We start from the raw sequence: 26977 nt of genomic DNA on the forward strand, positions 1-26977 counted from the left end.
AGGGAGCCACAGGGGCGCGCAGCGCGCGAGTCTGGGCTCAGAGCGCGCTGAGCTCGGAAGCCCGAAAAGGCAGAGAGCCTCAAGGGGGCTGTGCCGGGACCGCCAAGAGCGCACGAGTCTCCCAGGCTGCAGGCCAGAGAAGCGGGTGCCACCGCCACCGCCGTCACCACCGGCCACCAAGGGCCGAACTCCTGCCCGGAGGGCTATGTGCCGCCGGTTCCCGGAATCCCGGCTGCGGTCCGGGCAGCGCTCCTCCGGCGCCCCGGCCCGCGCGGCCGAAGCTGCGCGCCTGTAGGTACGGCCTGTTTGTCCTCAGCTCCCTGTCCCCATGGTTCTTTATCCCACCCCGGTGATCGGTTGTCCCCGAAGGCGGGCGTGCGTGCGTGTGTGTGCGTGTGTATGTGTGTGTGGTGTGGTGTGCTCACCGCCACCCCGGGGCCGCACGCGCCCGGGTCCGAGCGTGTCGTCTTTGTGTGCACCGGTGGGAGGGAGGAGGACGCACGACAGAGGGGATGGGAGCCCCGCTGGGATCGGATCGGGGACCCACAGCCCAAGCGAGGTGGAGAGTGTCGGGAAGCTGGAGCTGGGGGAAGCAGCTACCTCCGGAGCAGCTGAGCTCCGGTCCCCTTCTCGAACACTGGCGGATTGGAGGGGCGAACACAGCTAGTCCCCCTACAGGAAGGGATCTGAGGCTGGGGGGAGGGGACGTTCAGGTCTCTTCCCGGGTCTGGGAGGAGGTGGATCAACCCAGAATGAGGGTGATGGCTACACGCTGGGGTCTGGAGGGACCTCTGCGGGGCCACAGTTACCCCATGGGGAAGCCCTCCTTTCGGCCCAAGGCCCCTTTCCCATGGCCACCATTCGTGACCCGCCCACTCTGGAGCTCCGGGGCAGCCCGGGGTTTGAGAGGAGGATCGCCGAGGGTGACAGGCCGGCGCCTTTAAGAAGGGGCGGGTTAGTGCCCTCCATTCAGCCCCTTCGGCCTAGGCCATTGATGAACCTGCGAGCTGCGAATGTTGGAACCGCGCCAGGGCTACGGGCCGAAGTTAGGCAGAGGCTGGGACCCGCCAGGGCTTTCCTACCCCTCCACTCTCGCGTAGTCCCCAGTAGAGTCTTCAGGATCAGAAGTCGCAGGGTATCCCCCCAAAGAAGCTGTGAATATGAACAAGCCAGAGTGTAATTCACCAGAGCTGATGCAGGGGGTGGGCTGTCAGGACGTGGAGAACTTCATTTCTGCCCCTTCGTAAATTTTTAAAAATTTGCTTGTGTGCTTGTGTGTGTGTGTGTGTATGTGTGTGTGTGTGTGTGTGTGTGTGTGTGAGAGAGAGAGAGAGAGAGAGAGAGAGAGAGAGAGAGAGAGAGAGAGAGAGAGAGAACTTGCAAGAGCCAGTTCTTTCTTTACACCGTATGGGTTGCAGTAACCAAACTCAGGTCCTCAGACTTGGCAGCAAGTGTCTTTACCCGCTGAGCCATCAACCTGATCTCTGCTCCTTGAGCTGAATTATCTTGCGTGCAAATAAAATGATATTCCTCCGGGGCCTGCTGGAATTGCCCCATTCAGGGAGCACCCCTCCTACTTGGGCAGCAGCCTAGGTAAGTGGTTTCCTAGGCGGCTCTGGGGTCTGAAGCCCCTACACTGTCTCATCTTCAATATATCTTTTGGCTTCCAAGGCCTTTGAAAAAATTAAGCTAGTATTAGGTGTCGTGGTTTTATTTGTTTGAGACAGTCTCATTATGTAGTCTTGGCTGTCCTGGAACTCTCTAAGTAGTCCAGGTTAGCCTTGAACTCACAGAGATCTGCCTGTATTTAATTGATCCTTAAATTATATTGTTGTTGTTTGTGTGTGTGTATGTGATATGTGTGGGCACATGTGCCTCAGTACACATATGAAGATCAGAGAACAGACCTGCCAACTTGGGTCTCTCCTACTTTTTCATTTATTTATTTATTTATTGTATTTTCGAGACAGGGTTTCTCTATAGCTTTGGAGCCTGTCCAGGAACTAGCTCTTGTACACCAGGCTGGTCTCAAACTCACAGAGATCCACCTGCCTCTGCCTCCTGAGTGCTGGGATTAAAGGCGTGCACCACCACTGCCCGACTCCGTCTCTCCTACCTTTATGTGGGTGTTTGAGGCAGGGTTAGTTTGATGGGGGCAGGGTCTTGGCCAGAGCTACCCACCTGCTGCTCTACCCAGCTCCCTCCTAGTCCCTGTAAGTGGCTACACAGCCGCCCTGGAAGGTGTGAATAGTGGTGGTGAAGACACCGGGTGCTTGTATTTGAACAGTTCTAGGAAAGAGAGAGTTAATATGCACACTTTTCTTCCCCTCCATCATGGGGGAAAAAGCTCCCCAAGCTTCCTAGTCCCTCTTACCTACTTCCTAGGAGTCCCCAAGGAGGACTTGGAACACACACTTTAGGACACCACTCGCCGCTCCGCCCAGCTCTGAGGCAGGGGCATCCAGCCAGTGGAGACTGAGCCTCTCAGGCTAAGCCTTTGATCTCCGCTGACCCACACCACGCTCTGAGCATTGCCACAAAACAAATTTAGAGGAAGTGAAATGATCTGCCCAAAGTCACTCAACCCACGAGTCAGAGGCCTTGAAGCCACTTCTCTCTGGAAGGACTCAGCTTTGATTTTTTGTTTTCTAATTTTTATTACACTTATTTGGGGAGGGATGCCCTGGTGTGGCGGCCAAAAGACAACTTTGGAAATCAGTGCTTTCCTTCCACCACGTGGGTCCTCGGAATAACTGGGGTCATCAAGCCTGGCGACAGGCATCTTTACCTAGCAAGTCATTTTGATAGCTATTGTGGGTTTTTGTTTGTTTGTTTCGGTTTGGTTTTTGTTTCAAGACAAGGTTTCTCTGTGTAGCTCTGGCTGCCCTGGAACTCACTCTGTAGACCAAGCTGGCCTTGAACTCAGAGATCTGCCTGTCTCTGCCTCCCGAAGGCTGGAATCAAAAGTGTGTGCCATCACTGCCTGGTGCCCTTGTAACCCAGGATGGCCTCTGTCTCACTATTTTACCAAGGCTGGTCTTGAACTCCTGATCCTCCAACTCCTAAATGCTGTGACCACAAGCGTGCACTGCCATGCCTAAACCTGGTTCTTACTTCTTGGCACCGTCTCCTGCACCCTGGTGAAGTATGAGGGAGGGTTTTCAGGTGCTGTGAGCCTCCAGATTGCAGTCCCCATGGGGTTTGGTTAGTCTTAGAGCCTGTCTCATACCTATCTTTGACTGTCACGTGGGGTCACAGGGCCTGCCACAGTTCCTGCTTCTAGTGAAGTCTCTTTCACTCTCATTTAGCTGAGTCTTTTTATGGCGGCTGTGTGCCCTCAACATAAATTCAAGCCCACACCTTTTTGGGCATAGTGAGCGGGCATGGTGTGTGGGAGCACATTGTTTTCTTTCTCTGGGTGAAGTAGAAGCTCGTGACCCTCTGAGGAGGGCGGACGAGACCTCCGAAGTCACAGTCTGATGGAGGAAACAGGTCACAGACCACAGGTGTTATAATTGGGCAAGGGTAGAGGCATCCCAAGAGAAGAGGGCACTTGCCAACCAATGGGATACGGGAGTAGGGTAGGTGGGAAGATGCCAGGCTGGGTGCCCAGTGTCAGAGGAGATCAGAGTAAAGTCTGGAGCACTTAGCATTGGCAGCACCCAGAGTTCTGTTTTTCTCAGAAATGGGGGCCACAGGAGGGAGATCTCAGGAGTCACTCATATTGTCGGGACAAAACCACAACAGAGCAGCTAGGGAGATGGCTCAGGGTTAGAATGTTTGCCACATGTATGAGGAGCCAAGTCACAGCCACCCCTAGAGCCATGCACGGCTATACTTGCCTGTGATCCCAGGTCTGGGGAAGGGCAAATCTTCAAGACCCTCTCTCAAAAAGTAAGGGAGAGAGTGACTGAGGAAGACACCTGATGTCAATCTCTGATGCACATGTACACACTTGCACACAGAGACACGCACACATACACACACACAGAGACACACATACACATGCACACATACACACACATACAGAGAGAGAGACATGAATGCACACATACCTGCATGAGATCGCACATGGGCGTGAGCACACACACACAAATATATGCACGCACGCACGGCATGTGCCGGGATAAGCTGAATGGCAGGTAGAGGGAAACACCTTGTAAGTTTGGGGGCTGAGTCAAGAACCAAGTGAAGCACACAACACTGGAAGAGGAAGAGACTGCTGAGCACAAGCCAGAGCTGGAGAGGGGCCCCCCACAAAGTGAGGGCAGGGTGAGAGCAGGAAGGGTACAACTGGAGCCAGCCTAACCCTGTGTTGGGGAGCTGTCCAGCACTTGGTGCTCCTGAGGGAAAGTGGACCAGCTTTTTGAGGTCAGTGCCCCTTCTGTGCCCTTGAAGGGGTTCTGTTAGGAGTAAGAACTATAGCAAGGGACAGGCCTGGAACCTGGCTCATTTTGAACTCTGGGTCACCACACATTGTGGTTGATACACTAAGGGGGACGGCCTTGTACAAATATTGCTCGTGAGAGTCTGGACCCCTCCCTTACCAGAACCCCATTTCTTTGTCCAGGGTAATGGGAGAAGCCTTTGTTACAGGGGAGATGCTGTGGGAGAAAGGAGGCCCAGTCAGTCAATGAGCTTCTAAAACTCACCTGGGCCACAGTGTGGACCCTCCATTTATAGGGACTTGAGTGGGGGTCGGGCAAGTAGGAAGAGGGAGACTAGGGAAAGGGTCACTGTAGCTGGGCACCGGAGTGCTCGATTAAAAAGGGAATTACAAAAACCATTTAGAAATCGAAGCAGGGAGAATAATCTCTAAACAAGCTACTTTTTCATTGGTGTTTATTTTTAATCTTTACAACTACGTTTTTTATGTTCTGTCTGTGTACACGGGCACCACCTTGCCATTGTGGTAGCCGGAGGACAACTTGGAAGAGTCAGTTTTCTTCTTCTTCCATTTGGGTCCCAAACTTAGGCTGTGAGCAAGCGACTTTACCTAACTGAGCCTTCTCACTGGCCCTGTTTCTTCCTGAGACAGTCTCACATAAACCAAACTGGCCTTCAGCTCTTTACATTACCAAGGATGGCCTTGAATTCACGACCCTCCTACTTCTGCCTTCTGGGATTACAGGCACGCACCTCACACGTGGTCCTCTCCATCTTAATAGATGGGGAAACTGAGGCTCCAGTGAGTGTAAGGGCTAAGAAACAGAGACGCTGGGATTCAGACCTAGTCCACTTGGCCCCTCCACTGTCCCAGAGGGGAATGATTTTAGTTATGTGAGGGGCCTGGGAGTGTTCTAGACTGTTCTAACAGATGCATTCCAGACCTGCTCTTCCGGGCAGGCTGTGGTCTAGGCAGAGATCTCTGCGTGCTCAGCGGGAAGCCCGGCACTCAGAGAAAAGCCAGAACTACGCAGAGCTCCGTGACACCCACCTGTAAAGTGACGGAGCCAATGCCTCCCCCCCCCCCCCCTTTTGAGGCAAAGGAGGGTTTCCCATATTGAGTACAGCCTTTAAGTCCCGATCTTTCTGTCTCTGCCTCCTGAGTGCTGAGAAGATAGGCATGAGCCACCACTGCCAGGTGTATTTGATGCTGAGGCAAGGGCTTTACCAATCGAGCTACAACCCAACCCTTCATTTTTGTTTTAAGACAAGGTGTTGAGTAGCCCAGGGTAGCTTCCACCTCTTGTATTACCCAAGCTGGCCTTGAACTGACCCTTCTGTCTCCACCTTCTGAGTGACGGGATTACAGTTTTGCCACCAGACCTGTAGATGCAGTGCTGGGGATGGAACCCGGAGATTTACTTGTGCTAGGCAAGCACCCTATGGGCCAGCAGCCATAGACTCTTAATCTACCAATAGTCCCAGCAGGTTCAAGAATGAAGGCCAGACATCATCATGATGAAACCCAGTGCCAGCACGGTAGAGTGGGAAAAGATGGCGAGGACCAGCCACGTGAGGGTCTGCCATATGCATGTGGCATCATCCCCCAAAGTGAGAGGTCAGGTGGCCCTAGGGAAGCAATGCCCAGGCACCTACCATTGCTGGTGAGAGCCACTCGGGGCTGAAGGAATGTGGATGGGCTGCATGGAGAGAGATGCAATAGAAGATGCAGCTGGAGCCACAGAAGGCTGGAATGAGCCTCTACTGTCAGTGGGAGGCTGAGTGGTACCAGCCAAGCCAGGTTAGTCCTGGGAAGGGAGGACATGAGCAGTCATGGTTGGGACTGACTTACAGGAAAGTCCTGTAGGAGAGATAGCAGACTGTTCTCGTGTGGCGGTGTGGGGAGTGGGGGCAAGAGGCCTCAGTTTCACCATAGTGAATGGCTCCTTGGAGGCGAGCACTATCTCGCCTAAAGCGGATGGCCCTTCATTCTGACCATCCCTTCCTTCCTCTCGTGCACTTGGTGGTCCCGCACAAACTAAGTGGTAGCAGAAAGGGGCATCTTGCCTGACGCTGCCTGCATACTCCTGGCCACCGTATCGCACATCACACGCGGGCTCCCTGGGTAACAGATAGATTGCACCCTGAGGGACCTCACTCTCCCCACCTTTCCCCTCCCAAAGGGCGGCTGTTGTCGCCACAGCAAGGGTTTCCCAGAAACCTGAGCCTCCTGGTCAGGGGGCGGGGCCGCTGCATCTCCCCGCCCACCGAGCGCTGAATCGATTAGTGCTCTGCCCATTAGCGCGCAGCGGCGAGGCGGCCTCATCAATATTTTAAGGAATGACCAGGCCTTGGGGTCCGAAAATGCTCGCTGCTGGCGGGGGCTGAAGACGGGCTTTTTTTTTTTTTAAATCCCCCTTTCCGATTGTCAGCACTATTTTTACTACCGGAAAGCCGTCCACCCCCTCTGCTGCCCCTGTCTGCACGGTGATTCGGTCTGGGTGTCTGGCCTTGAGGTTAGTCAAGGCGGTGGTTTTGCTTTGCGAGGCCGTGAACAGTGGGGGGGAGCTCGGTTAAGCTACCTCTGTCCTGCCCTCCCCCACCCTTCTGAAGCCCCATCCCACTTATCAACAAAGCCAAAAAAACAGGCATTGGGGCAATAGCTGAGTTGGTTGGAAACCTGCCTGGTATTCCATGAAGATCTGGGTGCCCCCCACACCCCCAGCCGCCGATGAACTGGATGTGATGGTGCACACCTGTAATCCCAGTACTCAGTAGGCAGGAGCCTGAAGATGAAGAGATCAGGGTCATTCTTGTCAATGTAGTGAGTTCGAGGCCAGCCTCGGCTGTATAAGAGACTGCTTCAAAAACAATAAAACCAGCATTTTTCCAGGCTGGCAAGCTAGTTAGAACCGCTAAACCCAGACAGATCCCATTGCAGTGAAGTGTGGAGCATGGTAGACCTAGCCAGTGCCTGGGGACCTACCACCTCTCCCCCCTTGGCCAGGAGACTTTGTATCTCTATCCAAAGTCCTCAGGGTGCTTGTTCCTAGTAGAGTGACAGCTGGTCCTCCGTCTCCAATGACCAGGGAACATACTTATGTATCTTAATCGGCCCCCTGCTCCAGCCCTCTGTTCTACCGATGGAGAAACCGGGGCTCCAGGGAATAGGGTGTTTGGTTGGGATAGAGCATACTCCTCCCAGGGTTGAGTCACTAAACTTCTAGCACCTGAGGCTGCAGGAGAGTTGGGACATAAGACCCTCGAGCACCAGACAGTCAGGGGCCACAGGACATGTGAGTTCCTGTCTAGTATAGAGAGAAACTCCAGGAGAAGTGAGGGTTGGAGGCTGGGGAAATGGCTCAGTGGTTAAGAGCCCTTGCTTTGAAAGCAAGAGAGCCTGAGTTCCAATCCCCAGCAGTTGCACGCGGCCATATGCCCTGTGACGCCAGTGCAGTCGGGGGTGGGGACTTGAGGATTGATGGGGTCTTGCTGGCGGCCAGCCTAGCTCCGGGTTCAGTGGGAGAGCCCTGTCTGAAATAAGTTGGAGCGTCATCGAGTAGGATGTGGACATCCTGTCTTCCACGTGTGTGCATGCACACACACACACACACACACAGATGGTGCTGGCAGGATGGCTGACCCAGTGGGTAAAGGCGCTTGCCGCCACGCTTGACAACATGGCTTCAATCCTGGGACCCATGAGGTGGAAGGAGAGAACCAACTCCCATAAGTTGTCCTCCGCCTTCCACACATGTGTTGTGACACACGCATGTGCATGCACACACACAAATAAATGTAACGATAAAAGGGAAGGCTCTATACACCTGAAGGCCAGGGGCTTCTATTCATAAACCAAAGCCAGCCCAGATGGGGACAGGATGACACTGTCCACCCTGCGTCTAGTCCCTCTGGGATCTGCTCTCTGACCCTGCTTTCCCGCTAGCTGAGCCCGCAATCATCTGCGCAGTGATGGATAGTCACACACTGGTTGATCGCCACAGTGAGTGGGAACACCTCCAGACTCTACCCGGAGATGGGGGGAGCCAGGCCCTGCCGTGACTGTGGACCCGTTTTCTGGGCTGTCTGTCCTTCCAGGGAGGGCTAAGCCTTTGTCTTCCCAAGTGCTGCTCAGAATTTGGGAAGGTCAGCCAAGGTCAAGGATTTCATTTCCTCCCCCAGATCCGGCCCCAGGGGCTGTTGGGAACAGCACCTCCTTGACTGGGCCCTTTGGTCTGTGGTATACAGCCTCCCTTCCGTCTTCCCTGTGTGTGAGTCCTGGACTCCCTCTCTATCTGTAACTAGGTGCAGGGGGCTTGCTGACATTCCTTGATTACATTTGTTTCTTTCTTTTCATTTTGAGATAAAATCTTGCTATATAGCCCAAACTGACCTGGAATTTTCTCTGTAGTTCAGAGTAACCTAAAACTTCCAATCTTCCTGCCTCAGCTCCCCAATGCTAGGATTATGGGCATGTGCCACCACACCCTGCTACCCTGTTTTGTGGAGCCTGGGACACAGGCAGCTGCACTGGCAGGCCCATACACTGGTGGCCTGCTGATGGGGTTGGGGAAGGAGGTCAGGGAAGGGCTAGCCAGTCTCCTGCTTAGGACGTAACACACTTGCCCGAATCCTGGACTTAGGTGGGACCCTACGAGGCCCTGTCCCCTGTGACTCTATTCCTTCTCCCTTCAAAGGCTTTCTCAGCAAGCAGGGAGGAACAAAGAGAAGCCTGAAAACTATCCGGTGGTGGTGCACACCTTTAATCCCAACACTTGGGAGGCAGAGACAGACAGATCTCTGAGTTGGAGGTCAGCTTGGTCTACAGAGTGAGTTCCAGGACAGACAGGGCTACACACAGTGAAACCCTGTCTTGGGGGTCAGGGAGAGAGAGAGAGAGAGAGAGAGAGAGAGAGAGAGAGAGAGGAGAGGAGAGGAGAGGAGAGGAGAGGAGAGGAGAGGAGAGGAGAGGAGAGGAGAGGAGAGGAGAGGAGAGGAGAGGCCTGAAAATAGAGTGCTGGGGCTGACCTCTGACCTGGCGGCCTCCACACACCCATACCCAGTCTTTCACCCATGCCATCATGCACAAAGCAGGTGGCTTGCTGGGTAAGTGCATGGTCTTGGAACAGGCCCTCATGGGGTTAGCAATGGTTCCATTCTTCTTAGAGGCTATGGTGGTGGTAGTGGTAGCCTGGTGGGTTCTTCCTGCCTCTGCCCCCAAAGAATGCCTGATGCCAGTCGAGGAGATAGACTTAAAAGCATGCACAGAACACAGGGCAAGTGGTGGCTTGTGAGAAGGACACTCAAGGGGACTATGGGCATTCAATGGAGATACGGTGTCAGCTTGGGCAGAGGAGGTCAGAGAACGCTTCCTGGAGGAAGAGGAACCATGATGGGAGGGTGAATAGGAGTTGGGGGCAAGATAGAGTAAGGGTCTGGCCTGGTTTATGCACCCATCTCTCCCCACCTCCTTCTGATTTTGCACACCACCCTTCTGATTTCCAAAAGTCCTGATAAGTCCTGCGGCAGGCATTGCTCATTCTGAGGTGCCATCTTTGTCTTATGTTTAGGTGTGAAGTCCAGCACAGGGTCAGGAAACCCTGGGTGGGTCCTGTACTTGACGACAGTCGCTGTGCCCGAGGCTGCCCTAAGGAGGGAAGGGATTCCCTCATGCCTCTGGCCCTGATGTCCCAAGGATGCCATTGAAAAGACTAACAGCTATTTTTGCCTAGCACTTAATTATACAGCTTAGATGACAAAGGAGATCTGAGATGGGGTTCCCAAGGGCTTTGGGGGAAGGGTGGGTCCAGAGCCATGGGGATCCTGGGAGGACAGGTAAGAGCTTAAGCCTCTACATCAGTGCTTCAGAAGAATGGTGCCCCTCAACAATTCACACTAAACTGCCCTCTCTAACAGGGGTTGCCAGGAAGGCCAGAGTCTCCAGACTTAATCTCCTTGATTTTTTTTTCTCTGTTGTTGTTTCCCCCTAACTTAAGGACAGAGTTACCAAAGGAAACTGAATGGAAGGGCTGGGGTGCAACTCAGTGGTAGAGCCCCTGCCTAGAATCCCCCAGTGAGGGGCTGGGGTGTGGCTCAGTGGTAGAGCCCCTGCCTAGAATTCCCAGTGAGGGGCTGGAGTGTGGCTCAGTGGTAGAACACCTGCCTAGAATCCCCCAGTGAGGGGCTGGGGTGTAGCTCAGTGGTAGAGCACCTGCCTAGAATCCCCCATTGAGGGGCTGGGGTGTGGCTCAGTGGTAGAGCCCCTGCCTAGAATCCCCCAGTGAGGGGCTGGGATGCAGCTCAGTGGTAGAGCACCTGCCTAGAATCCCCCAGTTAGGGGCTGGGGTGTAGCTCAGTTGTAGAGCACCTGCCTAGAATCCCCCAGTGAGGGGCTGGAGTGTGGCTCAGTGGTAGAGCACCTGCCTAGAATCCCCCAGTGAGGGGCTGGAGTGTGGCTCAGTGGTAGAGCACCTGCCTACAATCCCCCAGGAGGAGCTTGGGATGTAGCTCAGAGGTAGAGTCATTGAATAATATGTAGGAAGGAGGCACTGGGTACAATCTAAGAAAGTGGATGAGGGAGGCAGAGCAGGCTGGATTTGTGCTCCCAGGAACGTTCAGCACAACAGTGGACAGGAAGCGAGTCCCCCAGATGACTACCTGACTTGCACTTTGCAGTTTACCCATCCTAAGTGGTAAAAGACGGAGTTGCCTAGCAACAAAGTAGAAGAAGCTGGAATGAAGAGACAGCTGGGATTTCTAGATTGGTCCAGTGGGGATGGGAGTTCTGGAAGGAACAACAGGCAAGCTACGGGGGGGGGGGGGGAGGATCCGAAGGAGGCTGATCTTTCAATGCCAATAATAAAAATGGTCATCTTTAAGCCATACAGGAAGATGACCCCCAAAGTGCCAGGATCAGAAAGCTGAGTAAAGACCCTGAAACTGAATGTAAGCCGCTGTCGCCATCACAGATACCCAGGAGCATCACAGGGGAAGGAGGGAGGGCTTAGTTTGGCTCACAGTTTCAAAGGTTAAAGGCTGTGGTCGCTGAGTAGTTCCTCCACTCAGGTAGAAGATGGTGGTCAAGATGAAGGGAGGGACAGTGGTTAAGGCAGAGTCTTGGGGGCTGCAGAGATGGCTCAAAGGTAAAGAACACTTGTTGCTCTTGCAGAGAAAGAGTTAGGTGCCCAGCACCCACACAGCAGCTCACACCTGCCTGTAACTCCAACTCCAGGAAGTCCACAGTTTCTTCTCCAGGGCTCGGGGACCTTGGAGGCTACTGAAGAGTATGGGGTCACCCAAAACTCGACTGTCACCATTTGGAAGAGTCTGTCCCCTCAGCCTCCTTGACCAGCCCTGGGAATGAATGGCCCCGGGGAACCCCAGGAATGCTATTTAAGACCTCCCCCCGCCCACAACTGACTCCTATCTCCCACCTGTAGCATGCACACTGTTCAATCAGCAGCCTGCACCTCTAGCTTCAGTGGCTGGGAGCATGCTCGAATAGAGCCTCTGCGATGCAGGAGATCCCCAGGGAGAACTGTGTAGGGGCCCAGGAAGATCAGAAAGTCAAGGTCATCCTCTGCTATGTATGAAGTCTGCGGATAGCCTGTGCTACATGAGACACTGTCTCTGAAGGAAGGCGAGGAGGAAAGGAAGGGAGGCAGGGAGGAGAAAACAAAAAGCAAATACTTACCTACGTTTCCTCCCTCAGCCCAAGGCTGCCATGGGACCAAAGCCATGAATGGTGCCACCCCTGGCTCGGCCGCCGCCCCCGCCCCAGTCCCCGACTGGCGGCAGTTCTGCGAGCTACACGCACAGGTGGCTGCTGTGGACTTCGCTCACAAGTTCTGCCGCTTCCTTCGTGACAACCCGACCTACGACACGCCTGACGCAGGGACCTCCTTCTCCCGCCACTTTGCAGCCAATTTCTTGGCAGTCTTCAGCGAGGAGGTGCGCCGTGTGCTGGGGACAGCCGTGGATACCATGGAGCCCGAGCCTGCCGTGACCTCCGTGACATCGGCACTCAAGGCTGCAGCCTATGGCCACTCCCGCAGCTCCGAGGACGTGTCTGCCCACGCTGCCACCAAGGCTCGTGTCCGCAAAGGCTTCTCACTGCGTAATATGAGCCTGTGCGTGGTGGATGGAGTGCGCGACCTGTGGCACCGGCGAGCATCCCCGGAGCCCGATGCTGGGGCCACCCCCAAGGCCGCCGAGCCTGCATCTGAGCCTCGCGACAAATGGACACGACGCCTGAGGCTGGCACGGACCCTGGCGGCCAAGGTGGAGTTAGTGGACATCCAGCGTGAGGGCGCACTGCGCTTCATGGTGGCAGATGATGCAGCCTCGGGTCCTGGGGGCACCGCACAATGGCAGAAGTGTCGCCTGCTTTTGAGAAGGGCTGTGGCTGGGGAGCGATTCCGCCTGGAGTTCTTCGTGCCGCCCAAGGTTCGTATCTTGGCGCATGTTGCCATCACTCTCCCCATCACCGGGACCCCGGTCGCCTGTATGGCCTAAGGGATCCGTAGGCCCGTGACAGGTGGGTGCCTGGGATTGGTTTGGGCATTGCATGACCTGACCTGATTGTCACAGTTTTAGTACAGGGGGAACCTCCCAGAGATGAGTTATATCATACACAGGCAGGGAGTAGCAAGGTGCAGTCAGACATGTCCCCGGAGGCCTGTGTCCTGCTCCATGGCAATCAGACATCTATTGGCCCTGCCAGGCTCCAGCTGAGCCCGGCCCAGTGGCCCCTTCCTTCTCATCAGGAGGAAAAGAGTCTTTGCCTGCTGCTACCGTTTTGCATGCCCCTTTTGAGCCCTCCGGCCCCTGGCCTCAGCAGCCATCAGAGCCCTCCTGTGGTAAGGGATGGGAAGCTTGGGGTCTGCTTCAGGGAGGCAAATGTAACTTGCCTGAAAAGTAGAGGTGCTGGGGGTGCAGTTCAGTAGGTAGAGTGCTCGCCCAGCACTCAGGAAGCCCAGAGTTCCGGCACCAGCCCCCATAATCCCTGAGTGGTGTGCACTCGGAAACAGGAGGACCAGAAGTTCCAGGTTATCCTCAGCTACATAGGAAGTTGGAAGCTAGCCTGCGCTGCACGAGACTGTCTGAAAAGAAGCAGAGTAGATCCTTCGAGGAGGGGTCTGGCATGCCTGCGGTCACACAGACAGAGGGTCGCAGAAGAAATTATACATCACAAGAATCAAAGGAGGGGGGTAGAGTCCCTTGAGTACTAGCAAGGCAGCCGCTGACACTCTAAGACCTGTCCACCGCAGGGCTCAGTCTCCCCAGGGCTCTCCTAGATAGCTTGACTCAGTGTCTTGGAGGTTTGTCCCCTAAGCCTCCCCTCAAGGTGCCAGGGTGAGAGTTGCCCGCAGTTAGATGCTGTGAGCTGCTCCAGAACACGCTGGCAAGGAGCTCTCACCCCAAGCCCCAGCACCCCCAGATTTCCCAAGGGTTTTTTACCCACCTCCTTAACTTTCAGCCCCTGAGAAAAATGCCACTACACTCAAGTCTACAGACAGAGAGACCAAAGCCTGGTGAGGGGTGGCTTGCCCAGGGTCACCCAAAGGGCAGGGGCAGAGGCCAAGGTTTCACTGTCTCCAGCTTTGAGTGGCAGCCCCAGCTGCTGCTCTCTAAATAGCTGTTCCTGCTGCCCTGGGGGAGAGGACACGGCAGCTGTGGCCCTCCCCATCTTTCCAGTGATCCCCACGGAGCCCTCCAGTTTTACTGCTGGCAGAAGGGAGGGTTCCCAAGGGATCACTGAGCCCTTCCTTCCGCAGTTCAATTAAGACAACAGGTTCCTTGCCCCGATCTTGCTTCAGGCTCTCAGAATATCAGTGCATAGTAGAACACTTAGGAGTGGTTCGTGGAAGTGTGGATCATTCTAGAATGTACTGGTCTATCTTCTGTTTCTGTAACAAAATACCAGAGGCTATATAGTATATTTAAGAAAGAGAGAAAGAAAAAGAAAGCAAGGAAGGAAGGAAGGGAGGGAGGGAGGGAGGGAGGGAGGGAGGGAGGGAAGGAGGAAAAAAGAAATTGGGCATGGCAGCACGCCTATAATCCCAGCACTGGGGAATAAAGGCAGGAGGATCAGAAGTTCAAGGTCATCCTTGGCTACACAGCAAGTTCAAGTCTGCACTCCATGATACCATATCTCAAAAATGGGGGGGGGGGGAGCAGATCAGTTTAGCTGGGTTTTAGAAACTGCACATCCAAGATCAGGAAGTACGGTCTGTTCTACCTCTGCGAAGGTCTTCTCAGCCCCTCCTGGCAGGGCAGACAGAGGAGGAGGAAATAGCCATGTGTAGAGAAGGTCAGGTATAGAGGGGCCTCACCTTCTAACAACACATTCTGGTCAGATAACTAACCAGGTTCCCTGAGAACTGCATTAATCTCCTCCTGGCATAGCAGCTCCGGTGACTAGGGCCTGCCTCTTAGAGGGTCAACCAACTTATAAACATTTTAAAACATTTATTTATTGAGCAAGGGGAATACACATGTGGAGGTCAGCAGACAACCTGTGGGAACCAGTTCCTTCCTTCTACCCCGTGGGTCTTGGGATCAACTCAGGAGGCAGAGGCAGGCGGATCTCTGTGAGTTCCAGGCCAGCCTGGGGGAGTAAAGAAACCCTGTCTTAGGAAACAAACAAAAACCCAACAAACGCAGGCCAGCAGGCTTGGTTGCAGACCCCTTTCCACATTGAGCTGTTTCACTGCCCTTTCAATATTACTTGTGTTTTTGTTTTGAGAAGGTCTCAGGGAGATCAGGCTTCTGGTTCTGCCTTTCGTTTCCCCTCTGCTGGGATTATAGGCATTTACCACCACGCCCAGGTTATGTGGGGCTGGGGATCGAACCCAGGGCTTCCTGAATGCTGGGTGAGCACTCCACCAGTTGAGCCACATCACGCTCATATGTTTTTCTCTCTCTCTTCCCACCCCATCTTGTGTTACGACCATACTGGGAACCAAACCCCTAGTCCATGAGCCCTGGGGGAGCAAACCATGTCTAACCCATCATACTCAGGAGGGCTCAGAATAGGTTTCCCTGCTGTGTCTGGTCCTCAGAGTCTCCCCCAGAGTGAGGGGGTGCCTAAAGCACTTGTCCTGACACCCTCACTGCCTGTCACCCACCTAACAACCGAGATCTCCCCGGTCCCTTGGCTTAGGGGTTAAGAGCACTGACTGTTCTTCCAGAAGATTCGGGTTCAATTGCCAACTGCCATAGGGCAGCTCATGAGTGCCTATGGCCCTAAGATCTGACACCCTCATACTGACATTCATGCAGGCAAAATACTAATGCAAATAAAATTTAAAAATAAAGTAATTTTAAAAAACAATAAACAGAAAAAATAGGGAGAAACAAGTCAAGCTGGAGGCGTGGCTCAGTCACTAAGCACTTGCCTAGGGTCCCCCAGCGAAGGGCAGGGAAGGAACTCCTGTAGAGCCCTTGCCTAGTAAGCATGAGGCCTGGGCTCTACCCAGCACTGGGGGCGTGGGGCAACTACAACTACATCAGGACAGATGGCCTCGGACATCGGGCTGAGGGAAGGGACCTCCGCCAGTGGGAGCCCAACGGGAGGTGTCATTATAAACCTTCCTGCTCTCTCTGTCCCAGATGCCAACCCCAGCCCTAGGCTGGTGTCATGATGTTGTCAGCTAAGCCCATCAGACACTGCTGTAAGCCCAGCCCAGGGTCCGCTGGACAGTGTCCAGAGTGGCCAAGAGTTCAATTCTGATATGAGGCCCTTCCCTTTCCACCTCAGAAAGTCCCTGTCCTGGAGCCCAGCCCTGCCGGGAATGTCAGCCTCTGGCCAGTCCAGGGAGGCTTGGGGGTGTAGCCAGGAGCTGTGGACCAGAACATAAAAGGGCCTGCATAGAGTGACCCTCCTAAGGAGTCCTGCTAACTGCCCTGGTTTAACCCTGTGATGGCAGCATGGGGTTGCTGGCTCCCCTCTCCCACATGCCTGGAGACAGGCCACACCCAGCTCCAGAACATCTCATCCAAAGCAGGAAGCTACCTTATTTTGGGAGCCATGCCTACCCCACCCCCAGTTCTTCATTGGGAGTTCTAGGCAGGTGCTCTACCACTGAGCCATACCCCCAGCTCCTCACTTGGGGATCATTTGATTCAGTATCTCACATAGACCAAGCTGGCTTGGACTCACTGTGTAGGTTTCTGTGCTATGATCTACATAGTGAATTCCAGGCCAGTCAGATCCAAGTAGTGAGACTCTGTCTCAAAAAGAAAAATAATTTTGAATGCCAAATACGGTGCTCCACTTGTACAACCTCAAAGCCTAGGAAACTCAGGAAGGATTGACCAAGCTCAAGCCAACCTGGGCTACATAGTGGGTTCTAGGTCAGTCTATGCTGTGGATTGAGACCCTATTTCCCAAAAACCAAGGGTGATGGGCGTGGCTCAGTGTAGAGCCCCTGCCTAGAATCCCCCAGTGAGGGGCTTGGGTATGGCTCAGTGGTAGAGCACCTGCCCAGAATCCCCCAGTGAAGGGCTCAAGGGAATGAGGGAGGTGAGAAGAGGTGGGGATCACATGAAGTAGGTGCACTAGGTGCAGGGTGGGCCAGGGAGCACTCACAGCTCACAGGGTTGGGGTTCAGGAGTTGGGGACTCAGCAGTACCAGCCAGTCTCTAACTTGCTGTGACCTAGGAGGAGGGTTCCCACTGTCTCTCTCAATGTCCCCATCTCTAAAATGGGGTTGGTAACGTACCCACACTAGCACGACCTTGGCAGTCTTGGGGGCCGTGACCCATGTATGCTGCCTGCGAAGGGCTCCTCCCACCATTCTTCCTCTGGCTTCCCAGGCTTCCAGACCCAAGGTCAGCATCCCCCTGTCGGCCATCATTGAGGTCCGGACCACCATGCCCCTGGAAATGCCTGAGAAGGACAACACGTTTGTGCTCAAGGTAAGAGCCCCCTGCAGCCCCCAGGTCTGTGGCTGCCTAGGACCACAGCCCTAGTGGGTTACACAGCTTTAGCTCCTTACAGGGGGACCAGTTAGACCATCAAAGGGGGCAACAATGAGGGGGTGCCCATGGACCCCACAACAGGTGTCCATCACCTAGGTAGGAGGCTCGAGTCTGGGTCTGAGTGTTAGTGTCCATCCCGATATGGTTGGCCACCTGGATTTCCTCCCAGTTCTAAATTACATTTATTATTATCATCATCATCATCATCATCATCATCACCAGTTTTTCGAGACAGGATTTCCCTGACTGTCCTGACTGGTAGCTCCGTATACCAGGCTGGCCTTGAACTCACAGAGATCTACCTGCCTCTGCCTCCCAAGCGCTGGGATTAAAGGCGTGCACCACCACTGGGCCACATTTATTTGCCTGCCTGTGTGCCTGCATGTGAATGCCATAGGAGGTCATGAAGGTCAGAGGACAACTTTCAGGGGTCACGTATGAGAACTGTCCCTTTCTGCCAGCGGGCTCCTCCCCTGGGAATCAAACCCAGTTTGTCAAGCCTGGCGACAGGCACCTTCACCCATCGAACCATCTCACCAGCCCAGCCCTGTTCGCCATTCCTTCCTGGGTCTGAGTAAATGTCATTGAGTTCCCTTCCCCTCCCCCGCCTCTAGAGCCAGACACACCCACTTCACAGCTACCGGTGACCAGCTTGTTGAAGTTATGCAAATGTCCATAGGCAGAAGGAAGTGGAGTGTGGGAACCAGCCCTAGTCCCTGCAGAGGGCACAAAGACAGGAGGGTGGGTGGGAGGCACCCCAGTGGGTCTGAGAGCCGCCTGCCCTTTCTCCTGGTCCACAGCACTGGAATGGCCTGCAGGAGCTGCTGAGGACATGGGTCCAGGCTGCTAGGGTTGTGGTCAGGGCTTCCTGGAAGGAGTTAGACTATTAAACGAAGTCCCTCCGGGAGGCCGGTTCCTTCCCCTTGAAGCTGCGCAGAGTCCCCACCCTCTCTGGCAAGCTCCTATTGAGCTTGTGTTTATACCAGCCACGGATTCTTTAATTCGTTGGGTCGATGTGTGCCAACTCTATGTCCTGAGTTGTCCCCTCAAGACTGGTCGCTGGGGACACAGCCGCTGTCCATCTGGTCCTCTCAGCTGTGGGTGGTCCTCAGGCACCCCTGAGGCAGGAGGACTCCTCTGCCAGCCCCACTGTGGGCCATCTTCCCACTGAATGAGGAAGGCTGTCAGGATCCTTTTACCCAATACTACGTTACAACAGCGACAGGACAGGGGCCAAGAACAGGAAGACCTGGTGGCCCCAGGCTCGGGTCTCAGCAGCTGCTGGCTGCTGTAGGACCTCTGAGCAAGTCTCTCCTCCCTGAACACAAGGCTTCTTGTCTATAGAATAAGTGTCACACTTAGCCTCCATCCCAGGGCTGTCAGGGACTCACCCTGACTTGGTGATTCCCCGCCACACCCCACGCTGTCCCTTCTTTCTGTTCATACCCACGGGACCTAACATAGGGGCGAGCAAAGGCTCACTGGTCCTGGGGCACCGAGCCCCCTCCCTCCCCCTGCAATGGAGGAAGCTTTACCAGGGCTGCTGTCATCCAGGTGGAGAACGGAGCAGAGTACATTCTTGAGACCATAGACTCCCTGCAGAAGCACTCATGGGTGGCGGACATCCAGGGCTGCGTGGATCCGGGGTGAGTATTCCAGCCCTGAGGATGGGGGGTGGACAGCTGGGGGTGTGCCTCGTCCCCTCCTTCCAAGTGACCCAGCTACCAGACAGGGTAAGTACAGCCAGCATTAGCTACTCCCAAGATGGGAGGGAGGATCAGGAGCCTAGGGTCATCTTCAGCTACATAGCTCGCTCAAGGCTAGCCTGGGCTACATGAACCCCTATCTCAAAAACAAAACAAAAAAGCAAAACAACCCCCCCCCAAAAAAAATAACAACAAAATGACTAGGCCAGAGCCAGACAGATGGTGTCAAGGCCTCCGTGGCATCTAACCCAGGGCCTTGTGTATGCTACACGTGTGTTCTACGACACCTCTCATCACAAGTAGGACTTGGGGGCTCAGCAGTACTGCCCTTCCAGGGCATGAGTTCAATCCCTGGCACGCATGTCAGGCAGTTCATAATCACCTGTGACTCGAGTTCCAGGGGACCGGATGCCTTGGCCTCTTCCGGCAGCTGCACCCACACGCGCCTATGCACTCTTGGGCACGCGCGCGCGCACACACACACACATTATTGTTAAAGAAAACAGTTGGATTTCGATGGGGGAGCTGGTAGGCTGAGGGCACTATGGAGCCGTGGTTGGTGACATGGGGGGCACTTCCGGTCAGTTATGTGCAGGAAGAGGATGACCCCACCGTCCAGAAGAGATGCCCAAGGCGAGGATGCAGCGCAGTGCCACCAACTGAGCACTTGGCAGCCGTTTCTCTGGCTAATAGGGTGGGGGGTACTTTCTAATTAACAGATTCATTTCAATAAAGCTCAGTTAGAGTCCCGAGTGCCTTACAGCCCTCAGCCCCGAAGTGCTTGCCAATCACCCCCCTATTACTCTGACAGCCATCCGCCCCAGAGATTTCCCCATGGGGTCAGACCTTTATTAGAGCTGGGATGGCCTCAAAGGGGATGCCCAGGCCCCACTGATCACACTGTCCCCCACTGGAAGGTATCCATGGGACCCCAGGAATGAGCCACAACTTCAGGGAACACTATGTTCCTGGTGGCCTCAGTGATGGGTCACTCACCCAGAGGGTGAGGGAGTGGGAAGGACTTGGTGTTCTGTGAGCAGTCCAGGGTCCCAGCTCAGGCCCTGTGGCAAGATGTGCTGTGCTTTCTCAACTTCACAGGGACAGTGAGGAGGACACGGGGCTCTCCTGTGCTCGGGGAGGCTGTCTGGCCAGCCGCGTGACTTCTTGCAGTTGTGAGTTCCTGGCAGAAGGTAGGTGGGGTGGAGCTGGCTGGAGTCAGGGGGACAGTGCGGGAGGGTGGAGGGCAGATAAGAGACGTGCGTGCATCTGCCTGCCCCTATTTCCCCTGCAGCGGACACGTCCCGGCCCCCAGAGACGACAACAGCGGTGGGTGCCGTGGTGACAGCCCCACACAGCAGAGCTCGTGACACCGTGGGAGAGACCCTGGCCCACGTCCCTCTGGAGAATTTCCTTCAAACCCTGGAGTCTTCGGGTGGTGCTGTCAATGACAACAACAACACAGGTGCCACTGGGGTCCCCACCCCCTCTACAGGGACCCACGTGGATCCCCAGGAAGCGGTGACATTTCACCAGCTGTGTCTACAGTGGTTCTGGCTTTTGCAAGCCAGAATGGGCACCTGGCTTTTTCCTGAGCCGTGGGGGTGGTGGCACACACCTGTAATCCCAGCACTCAGGAGGCTGAAGCAAGGAGAGTCACATAGGTTCGGGGCTAGCCTAGGCTACATAGTAGGACCTAGCAAAAAGAAGAAAGAGAAAGACAGACAGACAGGAAAGGGAGGGAGCTAAGTTGTTCATATAGAGAGACACAAAAGGTAAGTTTGGTGGCATAGCCTGTACCCAGCAGTTGGGCTGTAGAGGCCAGAGCTAAATGTCTGGTTCATTGGTTCACTGGTTAATAGTGATTGCTGCTCTTTCAGAGAACCTGTGTTGTGGAATATTAATTTAACTATGTAAAGGTGTGTTACATTTGTTCATGGTGCATTTGCTTTCCTATGTAAAGATGTGTTGCTGTTTCTCCTTGCCTGCCTAAGGCACCTGATTGGTCTAATAAAGAGCTGACCAGCCAATGGCTACACAGAGGAGGGATAGGCGGGGCTGGAGGGCAGAGAGAATAAATAGGAGGAGGAATCTAGGCTGGAGAGAAAGGGAGAAGAGAATGAGGGAGAAAGAGGGAGACCTGGGGCCAGGCAGCCAGGCAGATATGGAGGTAGACATACAGAAGGAAAGAAAGGTAAAAAGCTCCAAGACAAAACATAAATGAAGGAAAACAGGCTAAGTTATGAGAACTGGCAAGGAGCGAGATAAGCTAAGGCTGAGCGTTCATAACTAATAATAAGTCTCCGTGTAGTGATTTGGAAGCTGGTTGGTGGCCCAAGAGAAAGCTTGGTTCCCAGCACCATGTAGGGCAGCTCACACCTGCCTGTGATCCAGCTCCAGGGGATCTGATGCCCTCTTCTGGCCTCTCCCGGCACCCACATGCACACACCGACACCTATACACATAAACAGAAGGACATAATGGAACCAGGGTGGAGAGAAGGCTTGGCTTCTTCTCAGGTTTGTTGCTGACTTACAAATGCTCCCTCCCTATTCCTCAGTTTACCTGAAGGCTAACTAGACGTAGTCAGCTCTTTGTGTAGGTCTGATATTCAAATGGAAGTTTACCCAAAAAAAGAAGATATGGCTCCCCATCTCTCTTTGACTTATTTGTCTTCCTTCTGCCCCAGGGGACGAAGGAGCTGAACTGGACACTGACGCCGAGACCGAGCTGGAACTCTCCGACTACCCCTGGTTCCATGGAACACTGTCCCGAGTGAAGGCCGCTCAGCTGGTGCTGGCCGGTGGACCCCGGAGCCACGGCCTCTTTGTGATCCGCCAAAGCGAGACTCGGCCTGGGGAGTGTGTGCTGACCTTCAACTTCCAGGGCAAGGCCAAGGCAAGTGTGTCCGGGGTGGGGGTGATGAGGAGAGCAGCCTGTTCTGGAGAAGGTGGACTGAGGTGGCCCAGGTCCTAAGGCTCATCGCTTGCTGGTGACCAACCCCATTCAAAAAGCGAATCTCTCTGAGAGGTTAGCTTTGCAGCCAGATGTGCATGCCTATCGTCCCAGCACTTCAGAAGCTGAGGCAGGAGGATTGTCGGGAGTGAGAAACCAGCTTGGGCTACATAACAAGTCTCTTTCTCATGAGCCGCTGCACCTACCCTTGGTATCTTTGTTCTGCGGCATCGTTTTCTCCCAATCCTGATGTAAAACATCTGTAATGAGGTCTATACCAGAAGCAAATTCCACATCTGGGGCCTGGTGGTGCACACCTGGAATCCCAGCACCAGGTGGTAGAGACGGGATATCAGGAGTTTAAGGTCATCCTTGGCTACATATTGAATTCAAGGCCAGCCTGTGCTACATGAGTTTCTGTCTCAATAAATAAATGGATAGATAGATAGATAGATAGATAGATAGATAGATAGATAGATAGATGCTATTTTAAAAACTAATGAAAAAGAGAAAGAGGACAAAAGTCAAGCAGTTTGGGGCCTGACCGTGTGGTGGGAGTGGGTAGGAGTCACTGTGCCCCTCCCACACCAATCAGGAAATAGACCCAGCCTTAGATCCTCCCAGGGTACCATTTCCCAGCAGCCCCCATAGCATCCCAGGTTCCCTGCCCCTGGCCTGCAGCTAAGGTCATGGCCACCCTCACTTCTGATTCCAGCAGCCCTCACGCTACTTCGGCAGTGCCGGCCAGCTGTATATGTGTGGAGGAGGCGGAGTCTCCCTAGGGACACTGCCTTGTCAGTTCCTCTGACAACCAGGCACTTAATGTCACGCCAGTGGCCGGTAATTGACATCTTGGCCAGCATTACTTAACCTTGATCTCACTCGCGCATGCCCAGTGTTGGACAAGATGGTGCCCTGTCCACCGAGACCCATGGAGGGAGAGGCAGGGCAGGCATGAGATGACCTTTAACCTGGACTCTTCTAGCCTGGCTGCTGCTGTCACAGAATGGGCAAAGCAGGGCTGACACCAGAGACCTGTGGCCCAGAGACCTGTGGCCCAGAGACCTGTGGCCCATACCAGAGACTATGGGTCTGTGGCTCCTGACACTGAGCCACCTGCCTCAGGGAAACTCAGGGCACCTCTGGGTCACCTAAGGTTCCCAAGACAAACAAATGTTCAAAAAGACAGAAGGATTCCAGTGTGAGGAAAGACATCTGCACCCCGGCCCCCGCCTAGCTCTGTTGTGCCGTCTCCCATACCTACCACGAGAATGACCTGCCCCTAACAGGACTCAGTGTGAGCGCTCCCAGCATGGCACAGTACCATATGGTCCCACTGGGACCGATATGTAGTCTTCCAACAACCCCCAAGGTGCCAAATAGGTAGCCAGCTCGGGACCCCCCAATGACCATTCCCATCTGCACCCTCAGCATCTTCGTCTGTCTCTGAACGGTCACGGCCAATGCCACGTCCAGCATCTGTGGTTCCAGTCTGTGTTTGATATGCTTCGACACTTCCACACCCACCCCATCCCCCTGGAGTCGGGGGGATCCGCCGATATCACCCTCAGAAGCTATGTGCGCGCCCAGGGCCCGCCTCCTGGTAAGATGCCACCGCCCAGAGTCTGATAGATGGCCCGGTTGATAGACGGTTTGCCTAGTATGCCCGAGGCCTGGGTTTGATCCCCAGCACCTCATAAACTGGGTCCGGTCACTCCTGTAATCCCAGCCTCTGGAAGTGAAGGCAGGAGGATCGGAGTTCAAGGTCATCCTCTGCAACACAGTGACTTAAAGGCCATAGGATATGTTAGACCCAGACTTGAAACCCTTCACCTGGACACCCAAAGACAGCTGGGGTGGGTTCCGGAAGTCCTGCAAGGTTAGAGTTCGGCACCCATCTTTTGAAGGTTGCACTGGTGGGGTGCCCAGCTGGAAATGCCTGTGTGTTTGCATACTGTCTCCTGACCCCCGAATGGTCTGAACTACGTCATCCCTCCCTGGGGTCTGACACTGGCTGGCTTTAGAGGATGATGGTCAGGTGCCCAGGTCTGGATGCTGACTAACACAGCTTCTCATTGCAGACCCAGGACCAGCGCCTAGCGCTGCGGCCCCGGTCCCTGCCTGCTGGGCCGAGCCAGCTAGCCAACACTACTTCTCTAGCCTGGCCTCGGCCGCCTGCCCTCCCACCTCACCTTCCAATGGCGCTGGAGCATCATCGTCATCTGGCTCGTCATCATTGGCCACGTCCATGCCTCCGCGCCTGGCCGAGGGGCCACTCAGTGCACGCAGCCGCAGCAACAGCGCAGAACACCTGCTGGAGGCTGCGTCCGGAGCCACAGAGGAGCCCACGGAGGCCACGCTGGGCCGTGCTCGCGCAGTGGAGAACCAATACTCCTTTTACTAGCTGCCACGCCTATCACCCTTGGTGCCACGCGCATCACAGCAGGCCAAGAACACCTGGGATCTGTCCCGCCCACCAGCAGCCTGGTCAGCCCGTGATGGTCAGCAACACCTAACAGTGGCTGGGGACGACTATCCATGGTCTATCAAGCCCAGGACAGCTGGCCGGCTAGCCACATCTAGTGTCTTCAGCCCCTAAGGGCCCGCTAAGACCATCTACGGCAGGCCAAGGGCTAAGCATGGTCGAGCAAACCCATGACTTCAAGCCCCTCCCACTGGTGGTCGGCCACGCCCATCACAGCTATCTCTGGTTATAAGGCGGATCAAATCCACGACAGGCAACTCACTGACAACTAACCGCATGTGGTGACTTCAAGCGCTGCCCACTGATCCGTCGGTCACTCCCACAGAGGCAGCCATTGACAGCGGCCTTGCCCACGAAGGCTACCCACTGGTTCCTAACAGCCTCAGGCCCAGTCCACCTGTGTTGGACCGCTTGCACCAACAGCCTGACTGGTCAGAGATGGTCAGCCGTTCCCATCAAGCCAGGACTGCCAGTGGTCCGCCTGGACAGCCTGCCACGCCCACCAGCCCCAGCCCAATGCTGGGGGGAAAGTCAAACTCTTCAGTGAAGACGAGCGTTATTAAAGAGCCTGTTTTAGGGACTACACCCTGCTCTCCTGTTGTCTTTTTGCTGGGCTGTCCTCATGGGGAAGGAAGCGGTCTCCGGAGGTCTGGAATTGCTACCTCGCCACGGGCTTACTCTGGCAGAGCTTAAGAGAGGCAGCTGGAATAAAGAGCGGGGCGCAGGGAGTCAGCCAGGGAGCAGGGCATGCACTCGGGAGGGGTCTTACGTGGAACTTGGAGAGAAAGAAATAATGTGAAGAATGAAACCAGATATGGAGATGCGACTCAGGGGGTAGAGCACTTGCCTAGCGTACGGGATTTCCGGGTTCCATCCCCAGCACCCCATAAAAGTGTGTGGTAGTGCATGCCTGGAATTCCGGCACTTCCAAGGTAGAAGTAGGAGGATCAGAAGTTCAAGGCCATCCTCCAGCCAAAGAGCAAATCTGAGGCTACCCAGAACTACATGAGGCCCTGTCTCAAAAATGAAGGGCAGGGAGAGGAGAGGAGGCACCCACAGTCGTGGTTATGGATGATTTGAATGCCAAGAAATAGCGATTGAATAGCAATTGAGTGGCTAGAAGTCGGGTCCTGCTTAGGACAGTAAGGATGTCACTGGCCTTCCAGGGTGGACTGGGTGCTGGGATAGGAATTTCCCACCCTAGCTTGTTGGGGGGTTGAGCAATAGGAGACACTGGGTGCCCCAGCTCTGATGCAGATGATTGAGAAATGGCTTAGCGTGACCTACAAGGTCTCCTCACAGGCAGAGCCACAGCTGACACCCCCAGCTTGCTCACATAGCCCCCTCAGAGAAAGACCCTTGTCCTACAGAGCCGAGGCTTATCGCTCCTTCCCCAGTCAGACCCACAGCCTTGCAGGGCCCGAGCCAGCCATGCCCATCACAGATCTCAAATGGCAAAAGACTCCAGAGTGGCAGCTGAGGCACCCACAGCTGCTTCCCCATAAGGGATGCGTGAGTACCCTGGGGTGGCTCCAAGGGCTTCGCTAGTGCAGTTGCCAGGAAATGACAGAGCATACTGCTAAGAACAGGCAAGGAAGGCAACCACAATGCTGAGTCAGCTTTCAGCGCCACCATTTGGCTGTGGCTGGAGCCCCATGGCGCTAAGGTAACTGCAAGGCTTGCGAGAAGACGGGTCTAGAGCAAATGTATGGAGAACTGCCATCTTTCCAGACTTGAGACCTGGAATATAAGAGTGAGAGAAGGTGCCTACCTTAAATACAGCAGTAAAAGACTAGGGATATAGCTCAGTGGTAGAGCACCTGCCTAGAATCCCCAGTGAGGGGCTGGGGTGTGGCTCAGTGGTAGAGCCCCTGCCTAGAGTCCCCCAGTGAGGGACTGGGGTGTGGCTCAGTGGTAGAGCACCTGCCTAGATCCCACAGTGAGGGGCTGGGGTGTGACTCAGTAGCACACTACCATGTCCCCCAGCCCTGCAAAAAAGGCAATGATGAGGAAGGCACAAGCCGGGCCCTCTTTCTTATGACCTTTTTCTCCAAGATTTATTTTCATTTAAGTGTATGTGAAGGGCAGGGGGATCTTCATACACCCAGGACCGGAAGATGGCATCAAATCTCCTGTGCTAGAAACTGAACTCAGATCCTCCTCAAGAACTGAAAGGTCTCCGCATCTCTGCAGCCCCCTGTGGTGTCCTCAGCTCTCCCCAAGGTCACAGCAGGAACAGGACAAGCAGGAAAGGACTGTAATGTAGCGTGCCACCAAGGCAAGGCAGACCCCCATGCCCGTCACTCACAGTGCTGCTTTCAGAGAATACAGCGGTGGCACAGCTGGCAGTAGCATCTCAAAGGTGTCTTCGCTTGTCCCTCAATGAACATTTCAGATCTTTGGCTGTGTGCCAGGAAAGGCTCATGGAACAGCCGGGCAGACAGCCAGACCGAGCCATTGCAGC

The 26977-nt window shown here is 54.6% G+C and overlaps 1 protein-coding gene across 1 annotated transcript; it reads left to right on the forward strand.

The window, feature by feature from the left end:
• Sh2b2 (SH2B adaptor protein 2) lies at positions 1-25074 on the forward strand. The gene is made up of 9 exons (XM_057764895.1): positions 1-295; positions 12098-12831; positions 17206-17307; positions 18925-19016; positions 20175-20266; positions 20368-20538; positions 21763-21971; positions 23460-23631; positions 24110-25074. The coding sequence occupies exons 2-9, from the start codon at positions 12124-12126 to the stop codon at positions 24430-24432; spliced, it is 1869 nt and encodes a 622-aa protein (XP_057620878.1). The 5' UTR covers positions 1-295; positions 12098-12123; the 3' UTR covers positions 24433-25074.
• Positions 25075-26977: the final 1903 nt, after the last annotated feature.

Source organism: Chionomys nivalis, chromosome 3, assembly GCF_950005125.1.
Source record: "Chionomys nivalis chromosome 3, mChiNiv1.1, whole genome shotgun sequence".
NCBI classification, from domain to species: Eukaryota; Metazoa; Chordata; class Mammalia; order Rodentia; family Cricetidae; genus Chionomys; species Chionomys nivalis.

Excerpts from the sequence above, each read along its gene's own strand:
- Sh2b2 (XM_057764895.1), top strand. The coding sequence starts at position 12,124 with ATGAATGGTGCCACCCCTGGCTCGGCCGCCGCCCCCGCCCCAGTCCCC. Across the intron at positions 12,832-17,205 it reads AGTTCTTCGTGCCGCCCAAG|GCTTCCAGACCCAAGGTCAG; the intron begins GTTCGTATCTTG and ends CTGGCTTCCCAG. Across the intron at positions 20,539-21,762 it reads CAATGACAACAACAACACAG|GGGACGAAGGAGCTGAACTG; the intron begins GTGCCACTGGGG and ends CTTCTGCCCCAG.